The 23,233-nt window shown below is 40.6% G+C and overlaps 1 protein-coding gene across 1 annotated transcript; it reads left to right on the forward strand.

Annotated features, from left to right (window-relative positions):
* Window positions 1–6,774: 6,774 nt before the first annotated feature.
* On the forward strand, window positions 6,775–21,814 carry ammecr1 (AMMECR nuclear protein 1). The gene is made up of 6 exons (XM_083986286.1): window positions 6,775–8,430; window positions 14,096–14,206; window positions 15,101–15,215; window positions 15,849–15,939; window positions 16,055–16,151; window positions 16,663–21,814. Exons 1-6 carry the CDS (start codon window positions 7,868–7,870, stop codon window positions 16,775–16,777), a joined length of 1,092 nt encoding a protein of 363 aa, XP_083842412.1. The 5' UTR covers window positions 6,775–7,867; the 3' UTR covers window positions 16,778–21,814.
* Window positions 21,815–23,233: the final 1,419 nt, after the last annotated feature.

A 23,233-nucleotide genomic window follows, 5' to 3' on the forward strand; every position in this document is an offset into this window, starting at 1 on the left:
AACTCCTAAGCTGTACCATAGTCAGTTTTCTTTTACTTACAGAGGTAAATTTCAATTTCAGACTGAGGGAATATCTGATATATGAAGACTCCCAATAGTTTCCTTTCCTAGCACAGTTATCATTGGATCATACTCCATCTAATCTATACATGCTTGCTCACCCACTCATAAACAATCATTTCAAACATATACAATTAATTTTAGTTTGACTCTTCTTGTTATAATAATGGCACTTGTATTGCTTTCTTTCCTTTTGTTGTTGTTATTGAATTGTTCTTGAATCTTTGTGTATTTTTGGGGGAGGTATTTTGTATAAGAACGTCTCCTGCACTTACTGTTCTAGTTTCATTTCTGTTTTTGTAATTGTCCTTGGTTTTTATGGTTAAAATAAATAAAACTAAAATGAAACTCAAGTAAATTAAGCTCAGTGTCTGACATTACACATGTGGAGAACAACTAGCTGTCACTAACATGGGGCTGCCTGGCTCTCTGGATCTGCAGGATAATTTGTTTGACATTATCACGAATGGCTTTCATTTTGTTGAATAGCTTGCTCAGTGTGGTGAATCAGAAAATGCCTGAGTGTCTTTAGGAGAATCACCATGGATGCTGTTGTCTTTACTCTCCACAGAGTATAAAACCCCATTATTCACCGCGAGCTCCCACGGTGTTAACGGAGAATGACGTCATTGCCTGCAGCCCATTCAGACCAAACCAATACAATAAGGTGCTGTTAACGCAGAAATATGCTATTTTCGGATACATAACCCCCCTTTAACTTTAAATTACTTTTTACCCAGTCGATATGCCTACACAAGTCAGTTGCCTAAAATTATACACATACAACGTTTTTTGTTTTTTTCAATGGAGACGACCTGTAGCTCAAGAAGATATCAATTTCATCGTTAGTGGTCGATAAAGTGCATCTCTTATTGAACTGACAGCCACACCGTTAGGCTAACAGACACCCCCTAAAAACAAAAGAACTGACGGATAATCACCAGCTTAATCTAAAAACTAAAGTTTAAGCATTTTGTCACGACTAGCTAGCAGCGGTTATTAGCAAGACGTTGAAATTATAACGTTAACGTTACCTGCTGCTCACGGCTCTGTCGGTGCCAGCGTCTATATTAATAACACCAAACACGTATCCACAGTGGCTCAGGCTGACGAAGAGCGCTAATCAATATCTAAACGTTTTAACAAAACATTTACTTTTGTCTCTTGTTGTAAACTTTTGTTCTATCTCCGAGTCTGCGGACCGATATCCATGAGCTGAGTGTTGTTACTACCCGCCCGCCACTTTCAAACACGCAGCTCCGCCCCGCAGCTTCCTCTTCTGCGCTTTGTTTTACTGCAGACTCAGCACAGCTGGGCCGCTCTACTGCCCCCCTAAAGGACAAACGGGAAAACACAGTTCTGAAGCTACAGATTTATTTTTTCTTGTACGGTCTATCTGCCACCTTTTATCTTAACTTTGCGTCTGTCTTCGTTGTGTTGTATTATGTGGTCGTCCTGTGTCACTGTTCATTCATCTATTGCTATGTTGTATCATGTCACTGCTGTATGTCAAATGTATTGTTAGTACTATGTTGTATAGGCTATGTTATTGTTGCTTATGTGTGCTTTTACTGGCTATATTTTAGTGTTTTCCCCCTAGGAGGTCCCTCACCTCCTACCAGGCCATTGCTTAAATAAGATTTTTTTTTCTTAGCAAATTTTTTTTGCCGGGTTAAATAAAGGTTGATGATGCTGATGATGATGATGAACGTTTAAGTGAATCACCATGCTTTAATCCAGTGTTGAATCGGCTGCAATGAAAGCAAAATACATTCAAATACATTCAAACCGAGGCATGTTTTTCTCATCATTAGTTTTCCTTCCCTTTTCCCTCTTGTTGAGCTCCTGCTTGTAGCTACCTTACACAGTGGAAAAATCACATTTATTTCCCTGTTATTCTTCTTTGTTATGTACGAAGGAGTATTAGGTTATGCATTCAGAATACTGGAGTTAATTCATCAAGACAAAAATACAAAGGGGTTTAGTATATTAACATGCCTGCATGAGTTTAATGAGAAACATTTGGTTTGATTTGCTTTATGCATATATTATGCATATTTGATTTAGAATACTAATCGTACTTTTATTTGCATGAATCAGGTATCATTTATAATTTGTCCTTTCTTTCAGAACCATGGCACTCGGTGGCATCACCTTATAGTAAATTGAAAAACAGAATATTAACTACACGCAGCCTTCATTTCCTGGTGGTTTGTGGCTCCAATTTGAACTGTGATATCCATAACAAGGGGTTTGTTCGGACACATATACCTGATGATGCATTGGGCTACTGTAAAACTCAATTACTGTGTTGACCCAAACTTGCAAGGATAACTCAAATCCCCTCTTGTGTTTTGAAAACTTTACCCACTAATCTAACATTGCTGCAATATAATGTCACTGTCATTATGTGACAGAGTTCATCCCCTCATTCACTGGTGATGAGGTAGGCTATTCCTAAACAAAATTGCAAAACTGAAACAATGGTGTAAGTCAGAGTGAAGAAAGAGAGTATCCGAGCCACACTGTCCAGGCAACAGCATGTCAGAAATGCCACATGAAGAAATCAAAAGCTCAGGAGAGATTTTTTTTTTCCACTTCAGGATAAATGCAACTATGGGGGAAAGATACTACAGAAGAGAGGCCAAGTGGGTGACATGACATCCCTCTTGATGAGATGAGTTTTCTGTCCACAATTGAAGATCGGAAATGACTGAGAGAAAGGTCATTACACTGAGAGTCAGAAGGGGAAACAGCTGGGTCCAGATAGAGAGATGACAAGATTTCTGCAGGGAAGCGAATCAGGCAGTCTTGGCAAAAGTCAGAGCATGGACTGGAGTTGCATTTGCATTCTGATTAGATGCATTAATATTACCATAAAATTTCTCAATTCTCACTATTATGCAAAAAAAAAGTGATGAAAAAATGCATCAGGGAATGTATTGAATGCACATGGCCAAATGAGCACATACAGCTCTATTGTAATGGGCTCCTACAGTATATGCAAGCTGTGACCTTTAACACCCTTGTAACCACTTGGGGCTGCAACAACAGTGATAGAGCTTATCCACTCTAACACAGATGTCAGCATCAGCCTCCACCCCCTACCCCCTGCACAGAGAGGCTGACCGCACATACAAACACTCAATGTGTGAGCTATGAGAACACACAACCAGGTATTTAATGGGCCCCCTCTGTGTTATTTTAACCAACATATTGATTATTTTCACTACTGGTGGGACAGTGGTGCAGTTTTTGGCATGGGCATCCTTTCAATGAGAAGGTCCTGGGCTTCTTGCTGATGTTTTCATGTTCTCCTTGTGCCGGACCAAAGACAAACACATTAGGTTGTGTGAGATAATTTATCTCTGTATCTATCCAGGATGTACCCATGGCCCTCGCCCTTTGTCAGCTGGGACTGGCTTCAGCTCTCCCATGACTGTGCACAAACAAGTGGTATAGACAATACACCACTTGTATCCAATATGGATGGATGGATGGATGGATGGATGGATGGATGGATGGATGGATGGATGGATGGATGGATGGATGGATGGATGGATGGATGGATGGATGGATGCTGAGCAGTTGAAATCATAAAAGCATTATCTCACTGACATTGGAACAAGGTTGGAGGTTTCAAGGTACTTTGAAACTCTTTTAGGTGGAGAGATGTTGTGCCACAACATGAGACTGGGCTGGTAATAAATGGTTGTTTTGAGGAGGCTTGAGATTAAATCCCTGAGCAATTAATATTGAGCAAACTTCACTTTGCCAACCATACCGAGTCGTGGAGATAAAAACATAAATTATTTTCTTTTTAATGTCATTTAATTATTCAACCATAGAATGAGATTGACCACTGATGCAGTGCAAGCAGATAATGTATGAAGTATCTGAACCCTGCACTGTCATTTTTCGGTTCCCATTTCCTGTCTAATGATGTTTGTTTTGGTGAAATGTGATTATATATTTTTCCGTAACCTAAAGGTTAAAAAGGTCATAGGATATGGAGCATCTGGACAGATCACCTGGAGAAGGTGTGGTTTTGGAGATCAGCCAACACATACTGTATATAGAAGTGATTTGGGCTGAGACAGGAGGGGATCTCTTATTGGCACCAGAAATTTTCTCAGATTCTACTTTTTTTTTTTTTTTTTTACATTGTTCTTTTTTGTAATAAAACCTCCTTAAATGCAAGCAAGGACGTGTCAGCGGTGATCACTTCTTTCAATCAACACAACATGTAATTGTGTATTTGCTGTATTTTTGAAGAAACTGTGAAGTTTTACTGAACTTTATGTTTATTTGAACAATCATTAAGATGACTACCTCTGTCTTCTGTTGGCCATTGTAGCAGATATCTAAGAGGTCAATGAGTCCTGCTGCCGTGGGAAATTCCATCACAAGGCCTTATAACAACATGCCAGATTGTTCCTGCTCCCAGGAATAGAACAGAGAATGGATGAAACAAACCAGTGCATCCTCTTCACTTGGTTTGCTATATTTTTCTCTTGAATAGGAAGATTACGATGCCAACAAAAAATGCTTAATTAACTCTGCCTATTCACCTCACTTAAAGCCACGCTGACCTTGAACAGCACTGCCCTCCCTTATAACTGTGGCTGGAATAGGAGGTACAGTAATTCAGCCTGCTTCCGCTTTCCTGTTGTAGTTTCAAAAGATAATCTGGATGGTGTGGATTGCATTGCAATGACATCATGCCTAAAATCCAATAGTCACATGAATGGGCTTTTGAAGAGAATACACTCCAGTCAGCTGCACTAAGCCCTGTGTACATACCAGTTTCATGCTCTACTAAGCTAAATGTTCTATAATGCAGTTTCCCATTAACTGCTGAAAATGTATGGACCCGTTACCGTGAAATGAATACATGGTGCGTTTTATGGGTATAAACGTAAAAATAACACACTTTTCTGCTGTTTCAATGTACAGATTATTAACTTCCATGTGTAGGCTATATTACGGGAAGGAATATGCTGATTTTCAGTGGCACTGCTGTCATTTGGCTTGACTCATTTAAAGTCAATGAAAAGCACAATTAGTGACACCATGTCAGCCAATCAGACATTATTTTTGTAATATTTTCTTTTTTCCACAAACATTGAACAGATCATATGAGAGAAGTCATGCAGGAGAAGGAAGGTTTAAGGCTACACTCAGACCCCTGTTTTAACTCAAGTTATTTAGCCTAATGTGCACTTCAGTCTGCCGGAGGAGGCCTGTTACCAGGAAAATGCAGGCAAATGCTCAGTCAATATCCACTAAAGCTAACAATAATTAGTTGTGCATTTCAAAAATGGGCTTGAAGCATTTTGCTGAGTCAGTCATGAGGCACTTTATGTGAGGAGCATCTGCGGGTTAGAGCTGACTGCCTTGGTAGATGATCATTTCAGATATGTCCGGACTGGACCGTAAATGCAAGTAAAGACAAAGTCAGTGGACAGTGAGTGCACATTAACTTTAAGATACATCTTATTATGAGCAGGAGCACTTTTTCTGCCCTGCAATATAATGACTTAATCTTGAAAATCAGCAGCATATGATAATACTAGAGTCTACTCTCAGCTTCATCACACTCTCTAATGTCAGCCAGGCTCTAAATACAGAGTGCCAGGGAGTATTTTCCTCTGAGATCATTTATTCTGGGGTGGTTTGAAGTCTGATGAATGTTTGGACACTGTAAACTGTCAGGGCCTATGTTGTGTATGAGGCAAATTGGACCCTAAACCTCAGAGAATGATTCTCCAGAAGAAAAAAATCCCTTAATTCATTTGAAAAGTATGGAAAACAGCTGTCAAAATGTGTATTACATTTCAGCAATCAGTATTAAACATATTGCTCATGTTAAGTCTCAGTGCAGTAGCCCAGTGGGTTTCACAAACGCCCAAGTATTTTTTAATGGGTGGGGACGGAAACGCCATGAAATTCATTTCAGAATGTGTAACTGTTTAACTTAACACGCAGAGATGAAGATCTGCTGTCCCCATGCCGCCCACCCAGATGATATTTCCCTCCTCTGCCAGCCCCTCATACAGTGTCTTCCCTTTCCAGCACACTCAGTCCAGCATGAGTCTGGGCAGAGTCATCATCAGCTGATCCTATGATGTGTAGCCTATTAATCACTGACATTTAGACAATGCTCACTGCGCTCTGCACTGATAAATTTACTTATGACTAATAAATGTGTAGACCACCAAAAGGCAGCAGTGCTGGCTGAATGGGGTTGTGGAGTGCAGGACAATGATTCAGAGCGCCAGGACTTAAGAGGGGGCATTTGTGACAGGATGATATTTATTGTTTCAGGGCTCCATGAGTTTAACAGCAGCCTGAGAAAACAAATGTAACATGACAAATCACACAAACTCTAACCTTTATCTCATCCTGCAGGGATGTTTTTTTAAATGATATAATCGCCTCAGTGAAAACAAATCATGTAACAGCGTTCATATTTATAAATCTAAACGATACACCAATCTGGACTATGCCTTTTATAACTTGGTGGATACTTTTCCATGCACGCACGCAAACACGCATGAGCGTCAGGAGCGCGCATGCTTCCACAGCACTGTAGGATTTTCTTCTGAATCGCAAATGTGATACCCCTAGAAGTTACGCATAATGTGTAGCAAGTGAGCGCAGCACTTTCTCTGAATCCGGTTCCGGCGTGCCGACGACACCGATGCCTGTGCCCACAGACTGATCACAGGGCTTTTACCCGAACAGCACTGAATGGTAGCAGCAGAGAGACGGGTGCGGAGCGAGGGTTTGCCCAACCCGGAGGATTTCTCACGGCTCACGGACTAGAATGATCTCCTATAATGCATCCTCATACACGGATGACAGCCTCCAAACAAACCGTCAGTGAAAACTTTCAGCTCTACATTTGACGCGGAGGGTGATATTGAGATTTCAAACCAGGTCCAAGAACAGACATCATGCAGGTGCAAACTGTGGCCTAACGGTACTGAAATGACTTGCTCGGCGGCGCTGACGCGGTTCATTGTGCCATGCCAACCCCGCATTGTCAGATGCCATTTTACTCTGCGTTATCCCAGTGTCTGGCATTCCTACAGTATACTGGGCCTGCTGCTGTGTAAATAATTAGAAGTTCGTGAGGCAAGTAGCAAAACAAGCTGGTGCAATGAGAAGCTACGCTGTCCTCCAAGACATTGTGCGCAATTTGTGCTGAAGCTTATGGGTCCTGCGTACTCAAGCTCCCGGCTTCCACTTGGAGAGGCGTGCTGCTGCGGGGCTACAGCGCACTGGCTGTCGGCTTCACATCTGGACCGCCTGGTTACTGTCATCTGCGGCCTGTTCGGACTTGTGTATACTCCCTGAACTTGTATGTTTAAAGGAGGGGAACTGATTGAAATCCCATCGGATGGTGTCGTATTAAAGGGAGGTGGGGGTGAATAGCCTATTCGGGGCCGGGACTTTACGTTATCGGTGGTGATCCACTGGGAACACCGTGGTCCAAAAGCTGGACTGGACTTGGCTGACTACTCAAGGAAAAAAAAACAAAAAACGCTTAATAATATCCAGCTATGGATTTTGCGTAGCGAAGTCACGCATTTTTTTTTTTAAAGGCAACGCTTAGGGTGACATTGCAGTCTTCTCCCCACCACATCGGTTATTTCGTCGTCCGACAAAAAAAATAAAAAAAAATAAAAAAATAAAAAAATAAAGAGTGAAAGTGGAGTATTGTCCGTCATACGTATCAACGCAGTGGGATTTCTACGTCTGGTCGGCGTTCCCCCCCACCCTTCCCGCGGTGACGGTGGTTATGGGTCGGAAGCGGTGTGTCGGTGCAGATTGTTCCAAGATGGCGGCCGGGTGCTGCGGGGTGAAGAAGCAGAAACTGTCGGGATCGCCCGGGTCGGGGGGTCCCGGCGGGGTGGGGGCGGGAAGCGGGGTGGCAGGAACCGGACATTGTGGCTCGGAGTTGGGGATTGGCTCCTCCGCCGCGACCGTTGCAGCAGCAGCAGCAGCAGCAGCAGCGGCGGCGAACGTGAGCAGAGCCAACGGCCTGGGGGGACCCGGGGGTAACATTAGCGGCAGCGGCGGCGGCGGCGGCGGTGGTGGTGGTGGTGGTGGTAGTAGTAGTGGAGGTGTCGGAGGTGTTGGTGGTAGCAGCAGCATCGGCGGCACGAACGCTCTGTCCCCAGCCCCGGCCGGTTACACTTCATCCGGCCTCTCCCCGAATCTCAGCCCGGGACCTGGTTCGGGAAGTGGAGGCAGAAAAATGGTGGTCTCCGCGGAGATGTGCTGCTTCTGTTTTGACGTGCTTTATTGCCATCTGTACGGATACCAACCTCCGAGGACACCCAGGTTTACAAATGATCCCTAGTGAGTATTTTTATTTATTTATTTTTCATGTCTTTTGTTGTGTTTGTTTTGGTTTGTTGCTACTGCTGCTGCTTGCTGCTGCTTGCTGCTGCTGCTGCATGTCGTGTCAAAGCTCATTGGTTTATCTTTATCTTCTCCCAGCAAACAGGCAAAACGGTGTGATGTGTGTTGTTGTTGCGGGGACACTTGGTGGATTTTTGCTGTTGATGTGTCCCTGTATTAAATGTGCAGACTGTCACATCGAAACAACACTTAACTTACAACGAATTTAAAGCGGAAAAACTCAAGATCATGGCTTTTTAATTTGTCCAAGTTGGATTTCGGGCCTTGTCGAAAGAGACTGTTGTCTGTCTGCAGCACCGGCCTGCTGCAGCTACATTAGCTTAACGTTAACGCCAAAATTACATGATCTAATACATTATTATCAAGCTCAGCTACCTATCATTGAATGATAAAGTCTGTCACTTACAGATATCCCGCCGGTTCATGACGAGAAAAATATTTTTACGACAGTGTTTGTCTCAACTCGAGTAACAGGCTAACGTTAGCTTAGCCTGTTAGCTTGTAGCTAATGCTAACTAACCGCCACCAACACTTGAAAGAAAACGAGATAACATCGTTTAGTTTATTTTTTCGATGTAACAATTGTGGGTTTTACTTGTCCCGAGTAGTGCCAAATGTAAAACATCAAAGGTTAACATTTTTTTGTATTCGTAATCTTTCAAGTTATCCTCAATGAACTCTTGCATTGCCACATAATAGGCTTAGCTTTGTTAGCTTTGCGCTACATCAGTAGTTTGGTAACGAAGCACTAATGAGCTTGTAGTAATTAATTCAATGGTAGGCAGGTGTATTAAAAGTCTGATATCGCGGCCAGGTAGATGTTGTGATCAAGACATGGGATTTTAAAGGGTAAGGATGAATTTACTGTCGAAAAAAGAGGGAAACTAAAGCCAGTTTGGTGTCAACCAACAAAGAAACGGTGGTTCTTACAAAGCACTTAGCAGTCTTTGGCATTTTTTTTTGTTTTACAACAAAATATAAGTTAAATTTGACAGTGCTGTATTAATACAACAGACAAACATACACGGTGGTTCATTAATTTAAGTGTTCACAGAATATGACATGTTTTTGACATGTTTTCTTATAAGATTGATACATTTACGTTTTCTGGCAGTAACCGCACTCTTGCGCCCTCCACTGAAACATTTCAACCTCTCGTTGTTAAAAATGTTGAAATATGATAGCATGAGACTTTAGGGGCGTTTTTACCCTGATGCTGAGGCTGTAAAGGGATTGTTTACACTTGCAGCCATAGCTGACTACCCCCTGCATATCGATCTGGAAATGGCTGAAGAAAACTTTGGTCCACTTTGGTTTGTTTGTTTTTTTACAAGCAGGAACACGTTTAAATGTTTGTTAAAAAAAAAAAAAAAAGTCAGTCAAAGAGATTACTGTATTGCGGTTTTAAATGCGTCTCTTTGTACTGTCATGTGACAAATGGAAGTGTATAATTACAGTGTAACTCGGTTTTACACGTCACCATATCACTGACAACCCAGATCAGTGTTACCATTGATCACACACAGATCCATATCATGGGTTGTAAATGGTCCAAGTATGTATTTATAGCTACAGCTCTAGCACTCTCAACATGTTGGTGGTAAACCTTATATATAATTTGGGGGGAAGTCCTTATTAGATAACTTAATCTCTCCCTCTGCACATTTATGTCAGAATTTTCCTTTCAGTTTTTATTTGACTCTGTATTGAATGAATGTTACCATTGTTGAAATGCTGCCTTTTATGCTAATGTTAACCTTTGTAAAACAATCCAACATGTTGGCATCTGACATAAATGCATAAGTGCACAATCTTCTACACACTGGCATCTCCACCTCTGTCATCTTTCTTGCTAAATAATAAATTGGCAGACCTCAGAGAGGGTGGATACAGCTCACTGTGCCATGAGCTAACCAAATACATGTGTCAGATTATGGAGAAATACAAATCTATCACTCTAACAAACATCGCAAGAGTTAAACATTCATATTTAGATAGAAATCTTAAATGTATTTGAATATATAGCCTATTGAATTTGTAGAGTTGCTATTACATTGGTTGGATGATATTTTCTTTCTTTATTCGTCTGTGTGGTGTTTTATGAAACATTCCTGATTCCACACATGGCTGCCTCTTTACAAACATCCACTCCCTGATACTGACAAGAATATTTTCCCAGTTCTTTAAAAAAAAAAAAAAGTCCTGGTTTTTCCTTAGATCAGCGTTTTTCAAACTGTGGGGCGCGCCTTCCCTGGGGGGCACCAGAGTTTTTAAGGGGGAGTGCGACATGAGAAAAAAAAGCTATAAAACTCTAAACATTAAGACAAAAGATGAGTGAAGTGTCACTTGCACATGGGGCTGAATGATTAATTGCGTGTGCAATTAATTTGTTGGGTGTGCCGCACCGCATCAGGTATGCAGCAGGACCAGTGGTATGGCGTCCTCTCGCATAAACTTTAACATCAACTTTAATTTCAACTGTTTCTTTGTTCTTTAAGAGGAGGCTCACTCTCTCACACTTTGAAAACCCCTGCCTGAGACTATCGTAGCAGACAAGATTAGTGCTGACATTGATCCCAGACACAAAAATAATATTATGGCGCTCCTGCTAGTTAGGGTGTCTGTGGAAAAATTAGTTTCTCTTAGATTTGTCTTATAGGATCCTTACTCCAAGGATACACTGAGACATATACTGAGAAAACTTTTTTTCATGTTAACTGGGCAAATAAATACCTGGGACTAGTAAAGTATGAGCATATTTCACATGCAGTTGAACAAAATTGAGTGTTTCCTGCTGAGTTTCTGAATAATGCAATTATATGTGTAATTAATAATGTGTTGCATTATTAGAGCACTGTAAATTGTGGCTAATTTCCCTAAGGAAAGACTGCATGTTGACAGAGGGACAATGTTCATAAAGGGCTTGAGTTTTACACAAAGGCTGTTCCCCTTCTCATCCCCCACTCCCAATAGGTGCCGTCATATTGACATGTCAGGTTCATTGAGAGGAGAAAAGCAACCCAAATGAATCCAACATAATTCATAACCAAAACATGAAATATTTAAGCTTCCCTTCTTGATTGGAGATTTTTTTTTAAATTGATTATAAGTCAGTCAGTCCTAATGGGTGAACTGTGGGATTGTGTATAACCTTCACCACATGAAACCAAGGTCTGAGCCCAACCAGCCCCATCATGACTAGGAATGTAGAAGGGCTAATGCCCGCCAGTGTTAAAACTCCCACAGGTTTGAGAAACCCATGCTTATGGTCTGTGGTGTCCTCGACATATCCTTCACTCGGGGGCATTGTCAGATTGAATTATTGGATTGCTCAGAACGACCCCAACATCTGACACAGACACAGTGTTCTGCAACGTTGGCCAGTAAACAACGACGGGGCCTCAGATGGCGACCATTTTGTGATTATTATTATTATAGTGGTTCTAAATCCCTAAGTTAGGAGCAGGAACCTTTGTCCTGAAAATGTGATTTGTATTTTATTTTATGAAGTCAGTGGGATACTGTATGCCAAGTCCAGTTGTGAATCACCTTGACTGAAGAGCAAAGCTAACATATTATTGGGATCTAGTAAAAACAACCTCTCCTCTAAATGGAGGCCACATGCTGTTAACTGTGACTTGACATAGTATGACTCTTTTGAGTGTACAACATTTAAAAAAAAGTTTTTTGCTCCATTTTGACCGAAAGAGGACCAGTGGACCCCAGAACCAAGTAAGCACGACTACAGGTATGTTGGCATAACTAAACAGCTAATTAAGCTAGCAAACTTCAGTTGTCTCAGATGGTTGTATAAGAAGATAAAGTGGTTTATGCAGCACAAACACATTTTTTAGACAGCTATTGTAAAGCTAAAGCAACATCTGAAAGGCAATATTAACATTTCAGGTTAACAGCCAGCTAGTAAACATTTTTGCTTGTTAATTGTATCTATCCATTGTGCTGCCAAAATGATGAATGACATGAGCTGTTTTTTTCTTTCTTTCCTCTATTACCTTTCCCCCTCATTTGAGGACAACGCCAGAAGACAAGACACCGGTGTTTCTCAGAGGCACAGAAGAAGAAAATGGTTCAGGAAAAGTAAAATGAAGCTACAGGGCAATTACCATGCAGTGTTTTTCCAAGGAACGTCTCAGTTAAACTTGTAAGAAAGCAGTCGACTGCAGTCACCATTAGACACCATCTTGTGTCTCACTGAGTGCTGCAAATGCTGCAGTATTCTCTGTAGCTGTTAATGCTTTGTTTCTTTGTCATTTACATTTTTATTTTAAATTTTTGCTACTCAGTTGAATGAAAGCCTTAAATTATGGTGTTACTTTTGTAAGAAATCAGTTGTGACTTATGTGAATATGCTGAAAGTAAATAAAGATTATACCAAAGAGAAATGTCTTGTGTTTTTTTGTAAAGCAAGATTTCAAAAGGCAGTTATTTTATTGAAAGAATATAGGACCAAAAATTGGATACTCTAAGGTTGTTTGTGTTTCTCTGAACAAAGTGTTATTTACAGACTTGCTGTTCTTGTTTAAAGGGAGAAAGATTTTCACCAAACGCTGCTGAGATTAGTAGTTCCAACAAGAAAGCAGCTGAAGGGTCGTTACTAATTAATTTTTGGGGAAAAACGAAGGTGGAACACAGAAAATGAGAAAAAAGGCTAAATATCAATAACAAGTCTGTCATCAGTGTCCCAGTTTCGAAGGCAGACAAAATACATTATTTCTGCAATATACGGTAACAGGCGTCTGGTTTTATTACTGAAGAATCAATCAGTGACACAACTAATAGTGTAAAACTATGAACATGTCAAGCTCTGTTTTGATTTAATTGGTCCTCTGAAAATGGCACCGTTGCTCATATTCAAGAAAAAGAGTCCTAATCCCTGTATTGGTATCTGATGGATGAGTGACAAGTCAGTAAATCAGATCTTTATACAGTGAAGATTTAAAGGACAGCTGCTGTTTACTTTTGAGCCGCCAGGGCAGAGGTGGCCTTCTGTCGGTGGATCTGTCCAGCCTGACTACCGCCCTGCACCCAGTTGTGTCTTTACAGTGCCCGTAACACAATGAATCATCAGTGTAGCTCTGTAGAAGAAAATACACCAAGAAGACCCTAATGGATGCAGTTAGGCTTGGTTGAAGCACGTGCCGTTCTGTGACCACCAGTGTAGAAAATTAGATAAAGTGTAATTGTTCCACCCGACATGAAGGAGACGGGTGATTTAAAAGTGTGGGAGAATAATCTTCTTCAGCGCAGTTTTGGTTTAGATCAGCTGTGAATGGCCTCCAACAATGTTACCACACTCAAATGTTGTTCTCTGAAGTGCACTTGTGCCAACCCAGATGAGCCGCCTTCAAATTGATTTCATCATACACTCGCTCTGCTTTTGCACTGTTCCTGTCCTCTGTTTGTTTATTTGGGTTTTTTTTTGTTTTTTTTTGTTGGATTGTCATTCACGCAGTTTGTTCATGAATCAGACAAACAAATTTTTTATATCTGATCCCACAGTTTTTTATCACACCACAGGGATGTACGTCTTCTGTGCATGCTTTAAAATGTCTCTTTTTTTTCTCTCTGTCTTGTCTTTCAGCCCGCTGTTTGTCACATGGAAAATAGGCAGAGACAAGCGGTTGAGGGGTTGTATAGGTACATTTTCTGCCATGAATCTGCACTCAGGACTCAGGGAGTACACCCTTACCAGGTAAGCATTAGCACGGGACATGGAATTTTCTGTATTTATTGCTGTTCATCTATTATAAAACACAACACAAGGGGCATTCATCATTTTTCAGTTGTTGAGATTAATGGATATTGTCTTATTTATGCTCTGTGTGTGTGTAAGCACTGTACGTGAACAAATTGCACTTACAATGTGCTAACAACACAAGTTATTGATCAAGATGATAACCGCTAACACAACAATAACCTTCTGTACTGTACTGTGACTGTAATGTGTGAAATATTGTGAAGAGGTTTTATTTCATGCAGAATTTTGTGATTACCGTATAAAGAGTCGTTGTGTAGTTGTATTGGACACTTTTATACCCTCTCCAGACCAACACAGTGACGGGGGGTGAAACCAGCATATGTCATCTTACCGGTGGGTTGAAAGCGAGTCAGGAATCTATATTCAGTGCTAATGTGACTGTCATTTAAATTTCATGTAACCTGTGACTCCCCGACAAAGGAAAAAGTGGGCATGCATGTGGAGAGGACTGAAAGGGAAAAATTAAAAGCATCTGCAGACTTCGGTCTCTCTCTTTTTAAAAGGACGGTGCGGTATGTGTTCACTGGCAGTTTCTGACCTTAGGCCAGAAACACCTGACATGTCTAATGTACGTAAACACACACTCGGCTCCTCACACACAAACATTAGAAACAGCACTGTCGACAGGCTTGTGTTGCAACAACGCTGCCCTCTGAATGTTTATAGAAATCTTTCCCTCCCTTTCAAAAAAAAGCCAAAATGAAATCTCATTTTCAGATCCTGCCCGTAGCAATCCAACTCTCGGGCATTTTAATACTCGATGATGACAACGACTTTCTCAATTTCCTCCTATAATGGTGTTTTTGCTTTGTGCTTCTCTGCCTGCAGTGCCCTTAAAGACAGCCGCTTCCCCCCTATGACAAGGGATGAGCTGCCTCGCCTCTTCTGCTCAGTGTCTCTTCTCACCAACTTTGAAGACGTCGGTGATTACCTTGACTGGGAGGTAAGATGCACGCTGGGCTAAAACATGGCTGAGTGCGGGAGTTGCCCTCTAAACGCATAACGGTATCATTTGCTTTGAGCTGTGCTGCCTCACAGCTGAAACGCTCCTTCAGAGCGGCCTCACCCCTGCTGAGCAGCTCCTCCACATTTCTTTGAGGTTAACATCTCTCTGGATGTGTGCAAACAAAATTCTTAAAGCCAAGCAAATGACCAAGAGTTTTTGTGCATTCGCATGCGAGTAGAAACTCATACAATACTAATAGACTTTTGATCTCAATAATAGTGCTTCAAATTAAATGATAGCAGGTTTTTGTGCTTGAAAATATATCCAGTGTTATTGGATGGTGGTGTGTATTCAGAATAGAGTGCTTACTCTGCTGCATCAAAAGATGTGTCCACCAGCTGTTTTGTATTAAAGACAATGGAAACTAAGGCTAATGAAATAATAAATCAATTGTCTAACCATGATGCAGCCCGGTGGAACAAATTAAACAATGCTGCACTTGGTTGTAAATTGTAGCAGTTGTGCACATTGTCTAAGAGAACAGTTGCAGTTTTTCCTTTTTCCTTTGCTGGATGTAGAGATTTAGGGGATGATCTTTTCTATTTGTTGTGCCTGTCTTGGATTGTATAGGTGGGTGTTCACGGCATTAGGATAGAGTTTTTCAATGAAAAAGGATCAAAGCGCACCGCCACCTACCTACCAGAGGTTGCAAAGGAGCAAGGTGAGTTCTTGGTCATCCTAACACACCCGATCAAGTCTGCTTTTCATAAAGGGTGTCTATGAATATCAAAGAAAGTCTGACTGGTGTTAAAAGAGCTTTTCTCTGTTTCATCAAGGTTGGGACCACATTCAAACCATAGATTCCTTACTACGAAAGGGAGGTTACAAAGCTCCCATCACAAATGACTTCAGGAAGACCATTAAGTTAACCAGGTAAGATTACTCTCACTTTATTTCAGAGTTCTGCTGCGTGTGTGAAGAAGTTATTTTAAGCCTTTCGGGGGAAGCAGAGGAAATGAATTCACTTATAAAGTTTGAATATAATACAAATTGTAGATTGGGGAGTAAAAAAAAGAATAAGAGGGTTCACCAGACTCCTGTAGCCCACCACCACTAATCTCTGCCCGAGGCTGACATCTCTGTGCAGTCAAGACGGCCAAATCTTCAGCAGTCAAGTTGGATTGTGGGTAATGCAAGTGCCAGGTTCTGATTAAGAAAAGGTGTCTCTGCTGCATTGATTTACGATCTACTTTTTATCATAAGCTCTGCACCGTAAATCTTAACATGTGAAATGCTATAGTTGCTGTTTTGCTGCTGTTCTGCTGAAGCCCCCCGAGACCGAGAGGATCCCATAATGTCTCCTGAGCTTGTTTACTGTTGCTTGTCTCAACACAACACAACACGAGGGTCAGGCCTTTACCAACACCTCTCCTGTCTTTCCCAGGTACCGTAGCGAGAAGATGACAATGGGTTATGCAGAGTACATCGCCCACCGTCAGCACCATCACTACCAGAACGGCATTGGGCACCCTCTACCACCCTACAACCATTATTCCTGACAGCGAGCCGCATGACCAATCATTGGACCTCTCCGCGGACCTTTTCCCAGGAGAGCCCGCCCCCTCCTGGTCTAGCTATTTCTACTACTGTACCATTTTATGATGATAGTTTCCGTTGCCATGCTGGCCGTCTCCCTGACGTTGACATGGCAACGGGTGGCAACGAAGCATCATTTGATTATGGCAAGAAATCCACGTTTCTTTTTTTCTTTGCCTGTGGTTAAGTTTTTGCAGCATATGTAAACCTATATCTATAACCCCCTTCATTCATATTTTTTGAAAATTAACAAATATTAGATTTTATTAATCTTGCGTCTTTCAGCAAACCTAATCAGGTGTTTGATTCTGTGGATGGAAGGAAGTCTCTTACAGTAGATTAGTCTCATGCTTATATTGTTTAGGCTTTGCTACAATTTTACATTTACTAAGAAAAATCTTTTATTTCTCCTTCTTTTCTTTATCTTAATATCCAGACATGTATACCATGTAGCAAGGCAACTGCAGTTCTCAAAGGCTGTGTCGTCTCTATTCTGATTCCTCTCAAAAAGAAAAAAAAAAGATTGACTGTTGAGGTTGTTTGAGCCTTGTAAACTCACGTAGTGTTGTAGTTGGAAGTATTTATCGGGATCTATATACTCCAAAGTATAGATAGTACGATTGTGATGCCCTTTGACCGGTCTTTACTGGTCGTGTTTATTGTTTGAGCTCACAATCGTGTGTGTATTTCTGTGTGTGGATATGGACATTGGTCTGCCTTGAGATTTAAAAGAGAAAAAAAAACAAAAAACAGTGGAGTAAATTAGAAATTGGATTTTTACCTAAAGATTCCCTACAGAGATTTTTTTTTTTTGGAAACCTTCCTCCCTGAGTATTTGTGGTGTTTTTTGTGGTGGAACCTGTAAAACCTTGAACTGCGTTTTGTTTGGCTAGAGCTTACGGCTAACGTTCCCTGTTTCTATTTTATTTTTGTTGAACTTTTTTCAAATTAAGGTTATTGCGGAGGAAGCCATTTTGTCTGAGGATACTCGTGTCCACACAGGTGACTTGTTAAAAATGATCTACGTACAGTAAAGTGGGCTACAGGTGGGTCGGTCTGGTCCCCTTGCTTTGGAGAGGGGCGGCAGGCGAGACCACGGGTCCCCTCAAGGAAAAGAGAGAAAAAAAACAAAAAACAGTATGTGCATGAACAATGCTGTCATTTAAATGTACTGTGTCTGTTGGTTTCTGAGTTTACTGGCAGGGAGTCACTTGACAGGGACATGCTATAACTACTTAAAGCCATATTCTCTTTTTATTCCACACTTTGTAAGAGTAGTCTGTCGTTTGGCTTGAAGTGTTTGCATTCGGTGCCGTTAAAGTGGCAGCCTCTACTACCCAGAGTGTTCATCCTCAACCTCTGAATGCAAACTTCCCACCAGCCAGCCTCAGGCAAGGCCGCATCACTGAATACTTGTCGAACTGGCGGTTTCGGTCATTTTTTTGTCGGACGTCGTCTTGTAGTATATTGCCCGTGTCGTTGTGGAAACATTGTCTTGCCTTTTCAGATTATAGCTAACCATTGTCACTCGTCCACGAAGAAGAAGAATGCTGTATTAAAAAAAAAAAAAAAAAAACACGTCATTTTGAATGAACATTACACCACTTGACGCACAAAGGAAGCGAGCTAATTAACGTGATTGTGTCATTTTCTAGAAGCGCATGTCATTGTTGCAGCTGCTGTAGTCGCAGCTAGTCGATTTAGTTGTTGAAACCGCACTACCACCGTTCTCCTGGTATCCCCCGCTGTTCAGTGAGACCCCCCCCCCCCCGTCGATCTGTGTGTCCACGGCACAGGGAAGGTTTTGATTTGTGGTCTGTTTTTGTCGGCCAGGGCTTTGTAAGGACTAAAGAAGCCATTTCCCATCCAAATGTTACCGTTGTCAGTCTAATCCACACACACTAGGCTAGTTGGACTTACTTTCCAGAACGTTTGAATCGTTAAGCTCATCACGTGATCTGCTTGTTTTGGGTTCGGTTTTTTAGTTTGGCTAACTGGAATTTTTGAGAGGTTCTTGTTACTTGACCAACATCTTTCTTCGTAACAGCCTTTACTAACTGACAGGTTATTTTTCTTTATGCAAAACGTCAAGGGCTTTTGGCACTCCATCCACAGTAACCCGAAATGACCCAGATTTCAGTTGTGTTGCCTTAAATTAATGATTTAATAAATGATGGACCAGTAGACGATGCTCTGAGTGTTCCTCCCACCCATGGTTCCCCCTCTTTCCTCACCCTGTTGTCGCACCACAGTGTTAAAAAAAAAAAAAGGGCGGGGCAGGGGCTGTGATGATGTTTTCTGAATCAAATACTATGAATACTTCCTCAGACATATGGCAGCTTCTGTATGGCTGCAGTCTTCTGTTTGCTCTCACATCTTTCCCAGATGCTGGTCCTCTTTTCTTCTTTCCCTTTTCAAAGCCCCACTTGGCTCTGTAAACACTTTTCTCTTTGACTAATGTTCGGCACTGTCGTGTTATTACCCTGAATATTTAAAGACCATGGGAAGACAGTTCCAAGCCTCTAGAGAAATGTACCGACACTACGTAATGCAGTTTGATGCGAGGAACAGTCAGACGTTCACCTCCTGGTCCATTTAATACAGCACAACCTGAATTTTTCTGCTGCAAAACCAAATTGACCATGCTCTTTTACATATATGTCTTTGTATACACATGCAATGTATTTTGTTGCATGTATGTCTGAGTATGAGACCTATGGTTTTATCCATGATATGCTTGATCTATGGCTTAGACACTCTTATTAACCATTAAGAGATTTAAAAGACAAATATGGTGCTATCGGACCTCATATTGGGGTGGTCACAGCTCGTGACTGGTCATGCGGACTCATTGATCATATCATACTTAAAGATGCTACATGTAAGATTTTCTCTTTAGTATATTGCTGTGAAATGAGTCATGCCGGCACATTGTAATACCGAAGTATGACTGTCACGATATAAACAGTAGCCCCAAGATACTCTGCTTTCTTTAAGTCCAGTGTGGGTGATTGATGGATCAATTCCCTATGGGAAAAAAAACAAACAGATATTCTTCTGCATACATTACCGAAGGAAAAAGTCCCAGCAGCAACACTTCATAGGGGCTATCGAATGTACTGTTAATGGCCGTTGTAACTATCCAACAGCGGTATATTGAGAGAAAATCCTGCATGTGTTACCTTTACTATCCTTGATATATGCAGATCTGTTCAACAGGTGTTTTGTTTTTTCCTACCAGTGCAAGTCAACGCCCCTGCAGGTTTGAAAGGACAAGAAGTCACACGTTAACCTCCTCTACCCCCCGATTACTCCCAACACTGTGGCCCAACCTCATGGCCTAGTTTGTCAAGGTGTGATGTGTGTCGTTCAGTAGACAGTGGCAGTAGTAGTGGTCGTCGTCGCCTCTTCTGGAAGATCGGACGCTGCTCCTTCGCGAGCACGTCCTCCGTTTTTTCCTTCTAGCTGCTGAATCGTTTGACCTCCTTGTTAAGGGCAACGTTTGATTAGTCGACTAGTGAGAGGTTCCTGTTGTTGAGGGTTTTTTTTTTTTTCTTAAAAGAAAAAAAGCCTCGCTTAAACTGTGTTGAAGGTAAGCATCTCCTATAAATGGGACGCAGAGTATATGTTTTACGTAGAACATGCAGAATATAGTCCTGGTTCTGTACTGATTAACTGTTTTAAAGCATTGATACCTCATGGGATATTATGGAACGACATTCGTAGTTTGTTGTAGCAGATTGTGTTTTGGTTCCATACCAGGGTTAGAGTTCAGCCTCAGCATTCCTTGTGTGGTCATTCTCATATTTCGTAGGAATGCTAAAGCTCATGTTACCTTCGTATGTCCGACTGAACCAAAGATGCCAGCGGCCATGCCCAAATGCTGCTCTTCAGGCCTGGCTTCCTGTCCTTCCAAAAAACACCCCTGCAATTGACAAAATGTTCTTTTATGTCTTTTTTTTTTTTGTTTGTGTGTGTGCGATTTCTCAACTGTCTTGACTTATTAAGCAACCCACCTTTTCAATGAATATTCATTGAATCTATCTCTGAAGCCGTACATGGCATCAAGGATGGTGAAAACTGGTTGCATATTGTTGTTACTTATTTTGTTTATTATTATTATTATTATTACTATTATTATTATTATTGCTCTAATTTACAAAAATGAAAATCCCATGGTGTGCCTCCTAGCTTTATGGGTTTATAAATGTTTTTTTCCCTAAAGACCAGCAGTTATACTTTGTATAAAAGATGGATTTTTCCTTATTTTTTATGCCATTAAAGATGAAAAAAGCCTGTTTTCTTTACTCTGGACCCAGTAGCTGCACTGGTATACAATCGCACTGATAGATGAATTTAAAAAAAAAAAAAAAAAAAAAGGATAAATGAATCAATAATAATAATGATAATGACAAATGAAATAAGAACTACAATAAACTTGTGTTTGAGACTTTTATTAAAAAAATATTTAAAAAAGCAAATAAAAAAAAAAAAGAAAATGACTGTTTTTGTACATCAAAATAAATTCTTTTCAAAAGAATATTTTGGATCTAGTTTCAAAATTATTTTAGTGGTTTTCTATGTTCTGAATTTTTGAGACACTGACTTCTAAGACGTGTCACTGTACAAAATGACTTTTTTCTGTTGCAGTGGCCTGATGGGCTGGGAGGGTTGCCTGGTGTAACTCCTCATACCAACTTTTATTTCTTTTCCTTTCAATTTTTGGATCTTTTTTTTTTCTGCTTTAGTAACTTGAAAAATGTTGATGGAATAATATGAACTGGGAACTTCAAATCCATCCCCTGTAGAGCTAGACCCTTCCTCTTTTCCTATTGAATTGCTGTTAGTGTGATGAGACTTGAAACGGGCATTTATTATGATAGTATGACTCCAAAAGAAAAAAACACAAAAATAAAGAAACACACAAAAAAAACAAAAGAAAAAAAAAAGAAATTAGCAAAAAAAAAAATGCAAAAGAAAAGTGGGGAGGGTTGAAAGAATATATATAGATGGGTTATCTGAGTATGTAAGCAATGGCTGTGAAGATGTAGTTTTAAACATTGTTATTACCTTTTAAATCATTTATTCAATAAAAAATACAAAATCAACTGAAAAGAGAACATGTGTCATTCGATTTTCTTTCAACACATACAACAACCACTGATGCAACATGTTCGTATCAGACAAAGTTTGGTTCTTCTGGATTCATAGAAAAATGTTGTAGTTTTTTACACAAAGATTCATTGGAAGTCGTTTTAGAAACTGTTCTTATGAAAACTGTTTGTGTCTGTGGGGGTTATCCCTAATAACCTGTTGTTTTTGTTGCTTCCTTTAACTAAATGTCATTTCCAGCTGTGATATTGGATTGAAGGCAGAAAATTCAGAGAAATGTCTTAAAACCTGAAGAAAGAAAATCTAGCAACAGATATCTATGTTGAGGTTGAATCATTTAGGAAATGTAGGGACAGACTCTTCCTGGCACCAGCTCATAATGTGCATTAGTGTATCAGTGCTTTTCCATAATTATGTGAAATAACTTGAGGCGTCCCACATTGTTGTGATGTGTGGAGCTGCAGTGGAGCGTGCACCCCGCTGTGGCTCTGGGCTGAAGGAAGACGTTCAGGCTCCATTAACTGATAAAGATGCCGTTCAGTGTTCTGATGTGATCGCGTGACATGATGAGAGATCCAAGATAAGATTTCCTTTGCCTAATATGAAAATTTAATCTAAGCTCATCTTGACCACTGCAGTTTCAAAAAGAGTCTCTAAAAGTGATGCCATACTACGCTGCAAGGATACTGCAAAGATGCATCACACGTGCAATAGCCTGGACATCTCATGGTCAAAACCACGGCCCTCCACTCTTCATTTATAAAGTATATATAGAGTATATACTTGATATTGAAAACCTGACAGATGTAGTGCTTTTGCAGTTGGATTAAATCAATTTATATTGCTGTTTACTCCACTGGCAATGTCAATTTGGTTGGAAAATAAATGTCATAACATCTATTACATAGATGACTGTATTGCATGAATAGAAGATGATTACCAGTTAAAACCAGTAATTAATGGCCTATGCAATCTTGTTATACATTTTACATTACTTTCCTATCTATCTATCTATCTATCTATCTATCTATCTATCTATCTATCTATCTATCTATCTATCTATCTATCTATCTATCTATCTATCCATCTATCTATCTATCTATCTATCTATCTATCTATCTATCTATTTTATCTAATCTAATCTAATCTATGCATGCTTCTGCGCCGAAAAACTTCCTCAGCACTGAGTCAAGAGCAGTCTGGTCTGGGCAGGTGTAACTTAAAATACTTTTGTTACATGATATTCAAGGCTAAAGTGCTCAGAGTTAGCTGAGTGCTTCTGTATGACGCCACACGTGAACCCAGTG

Source organism: Trachurus trachurus (assembly GCF_905171665.1).
Source record: "Trachurus trachurus genome assembly, chromosome: 14".
Classification (NCBI taxonomy): domain Eukaryota; kingdom Metazoa; phylum Chordata; class Actinopteri; order Carangiformes; family Carangidae; genus Trachurus; species Trachurus trachurus.

Coding starts and splice junctions, on each gene's coding strand:
- ammecr1 (XM_083986286.1), top strand. CDS start 7,868: ATGGGTCGGAAGCGGTGTGTCGGTGCAGATTGTTCCAAGATGGCGGCC. Junction 8,431..14,095: donor AGGTTTACAAATGATCCCTA/GTGAGTATTTTT, acceptor CTTGTCTTTCAG/CCCGCTGTTTGTCACATGGA. Junction 14,207..15,100: donor AGGGAGTACACCCTTACCAG/GTAAGCATTAGC, acceptor CTCTGCCTGCAG/TGCCCTTAAAGACAGCCGCT.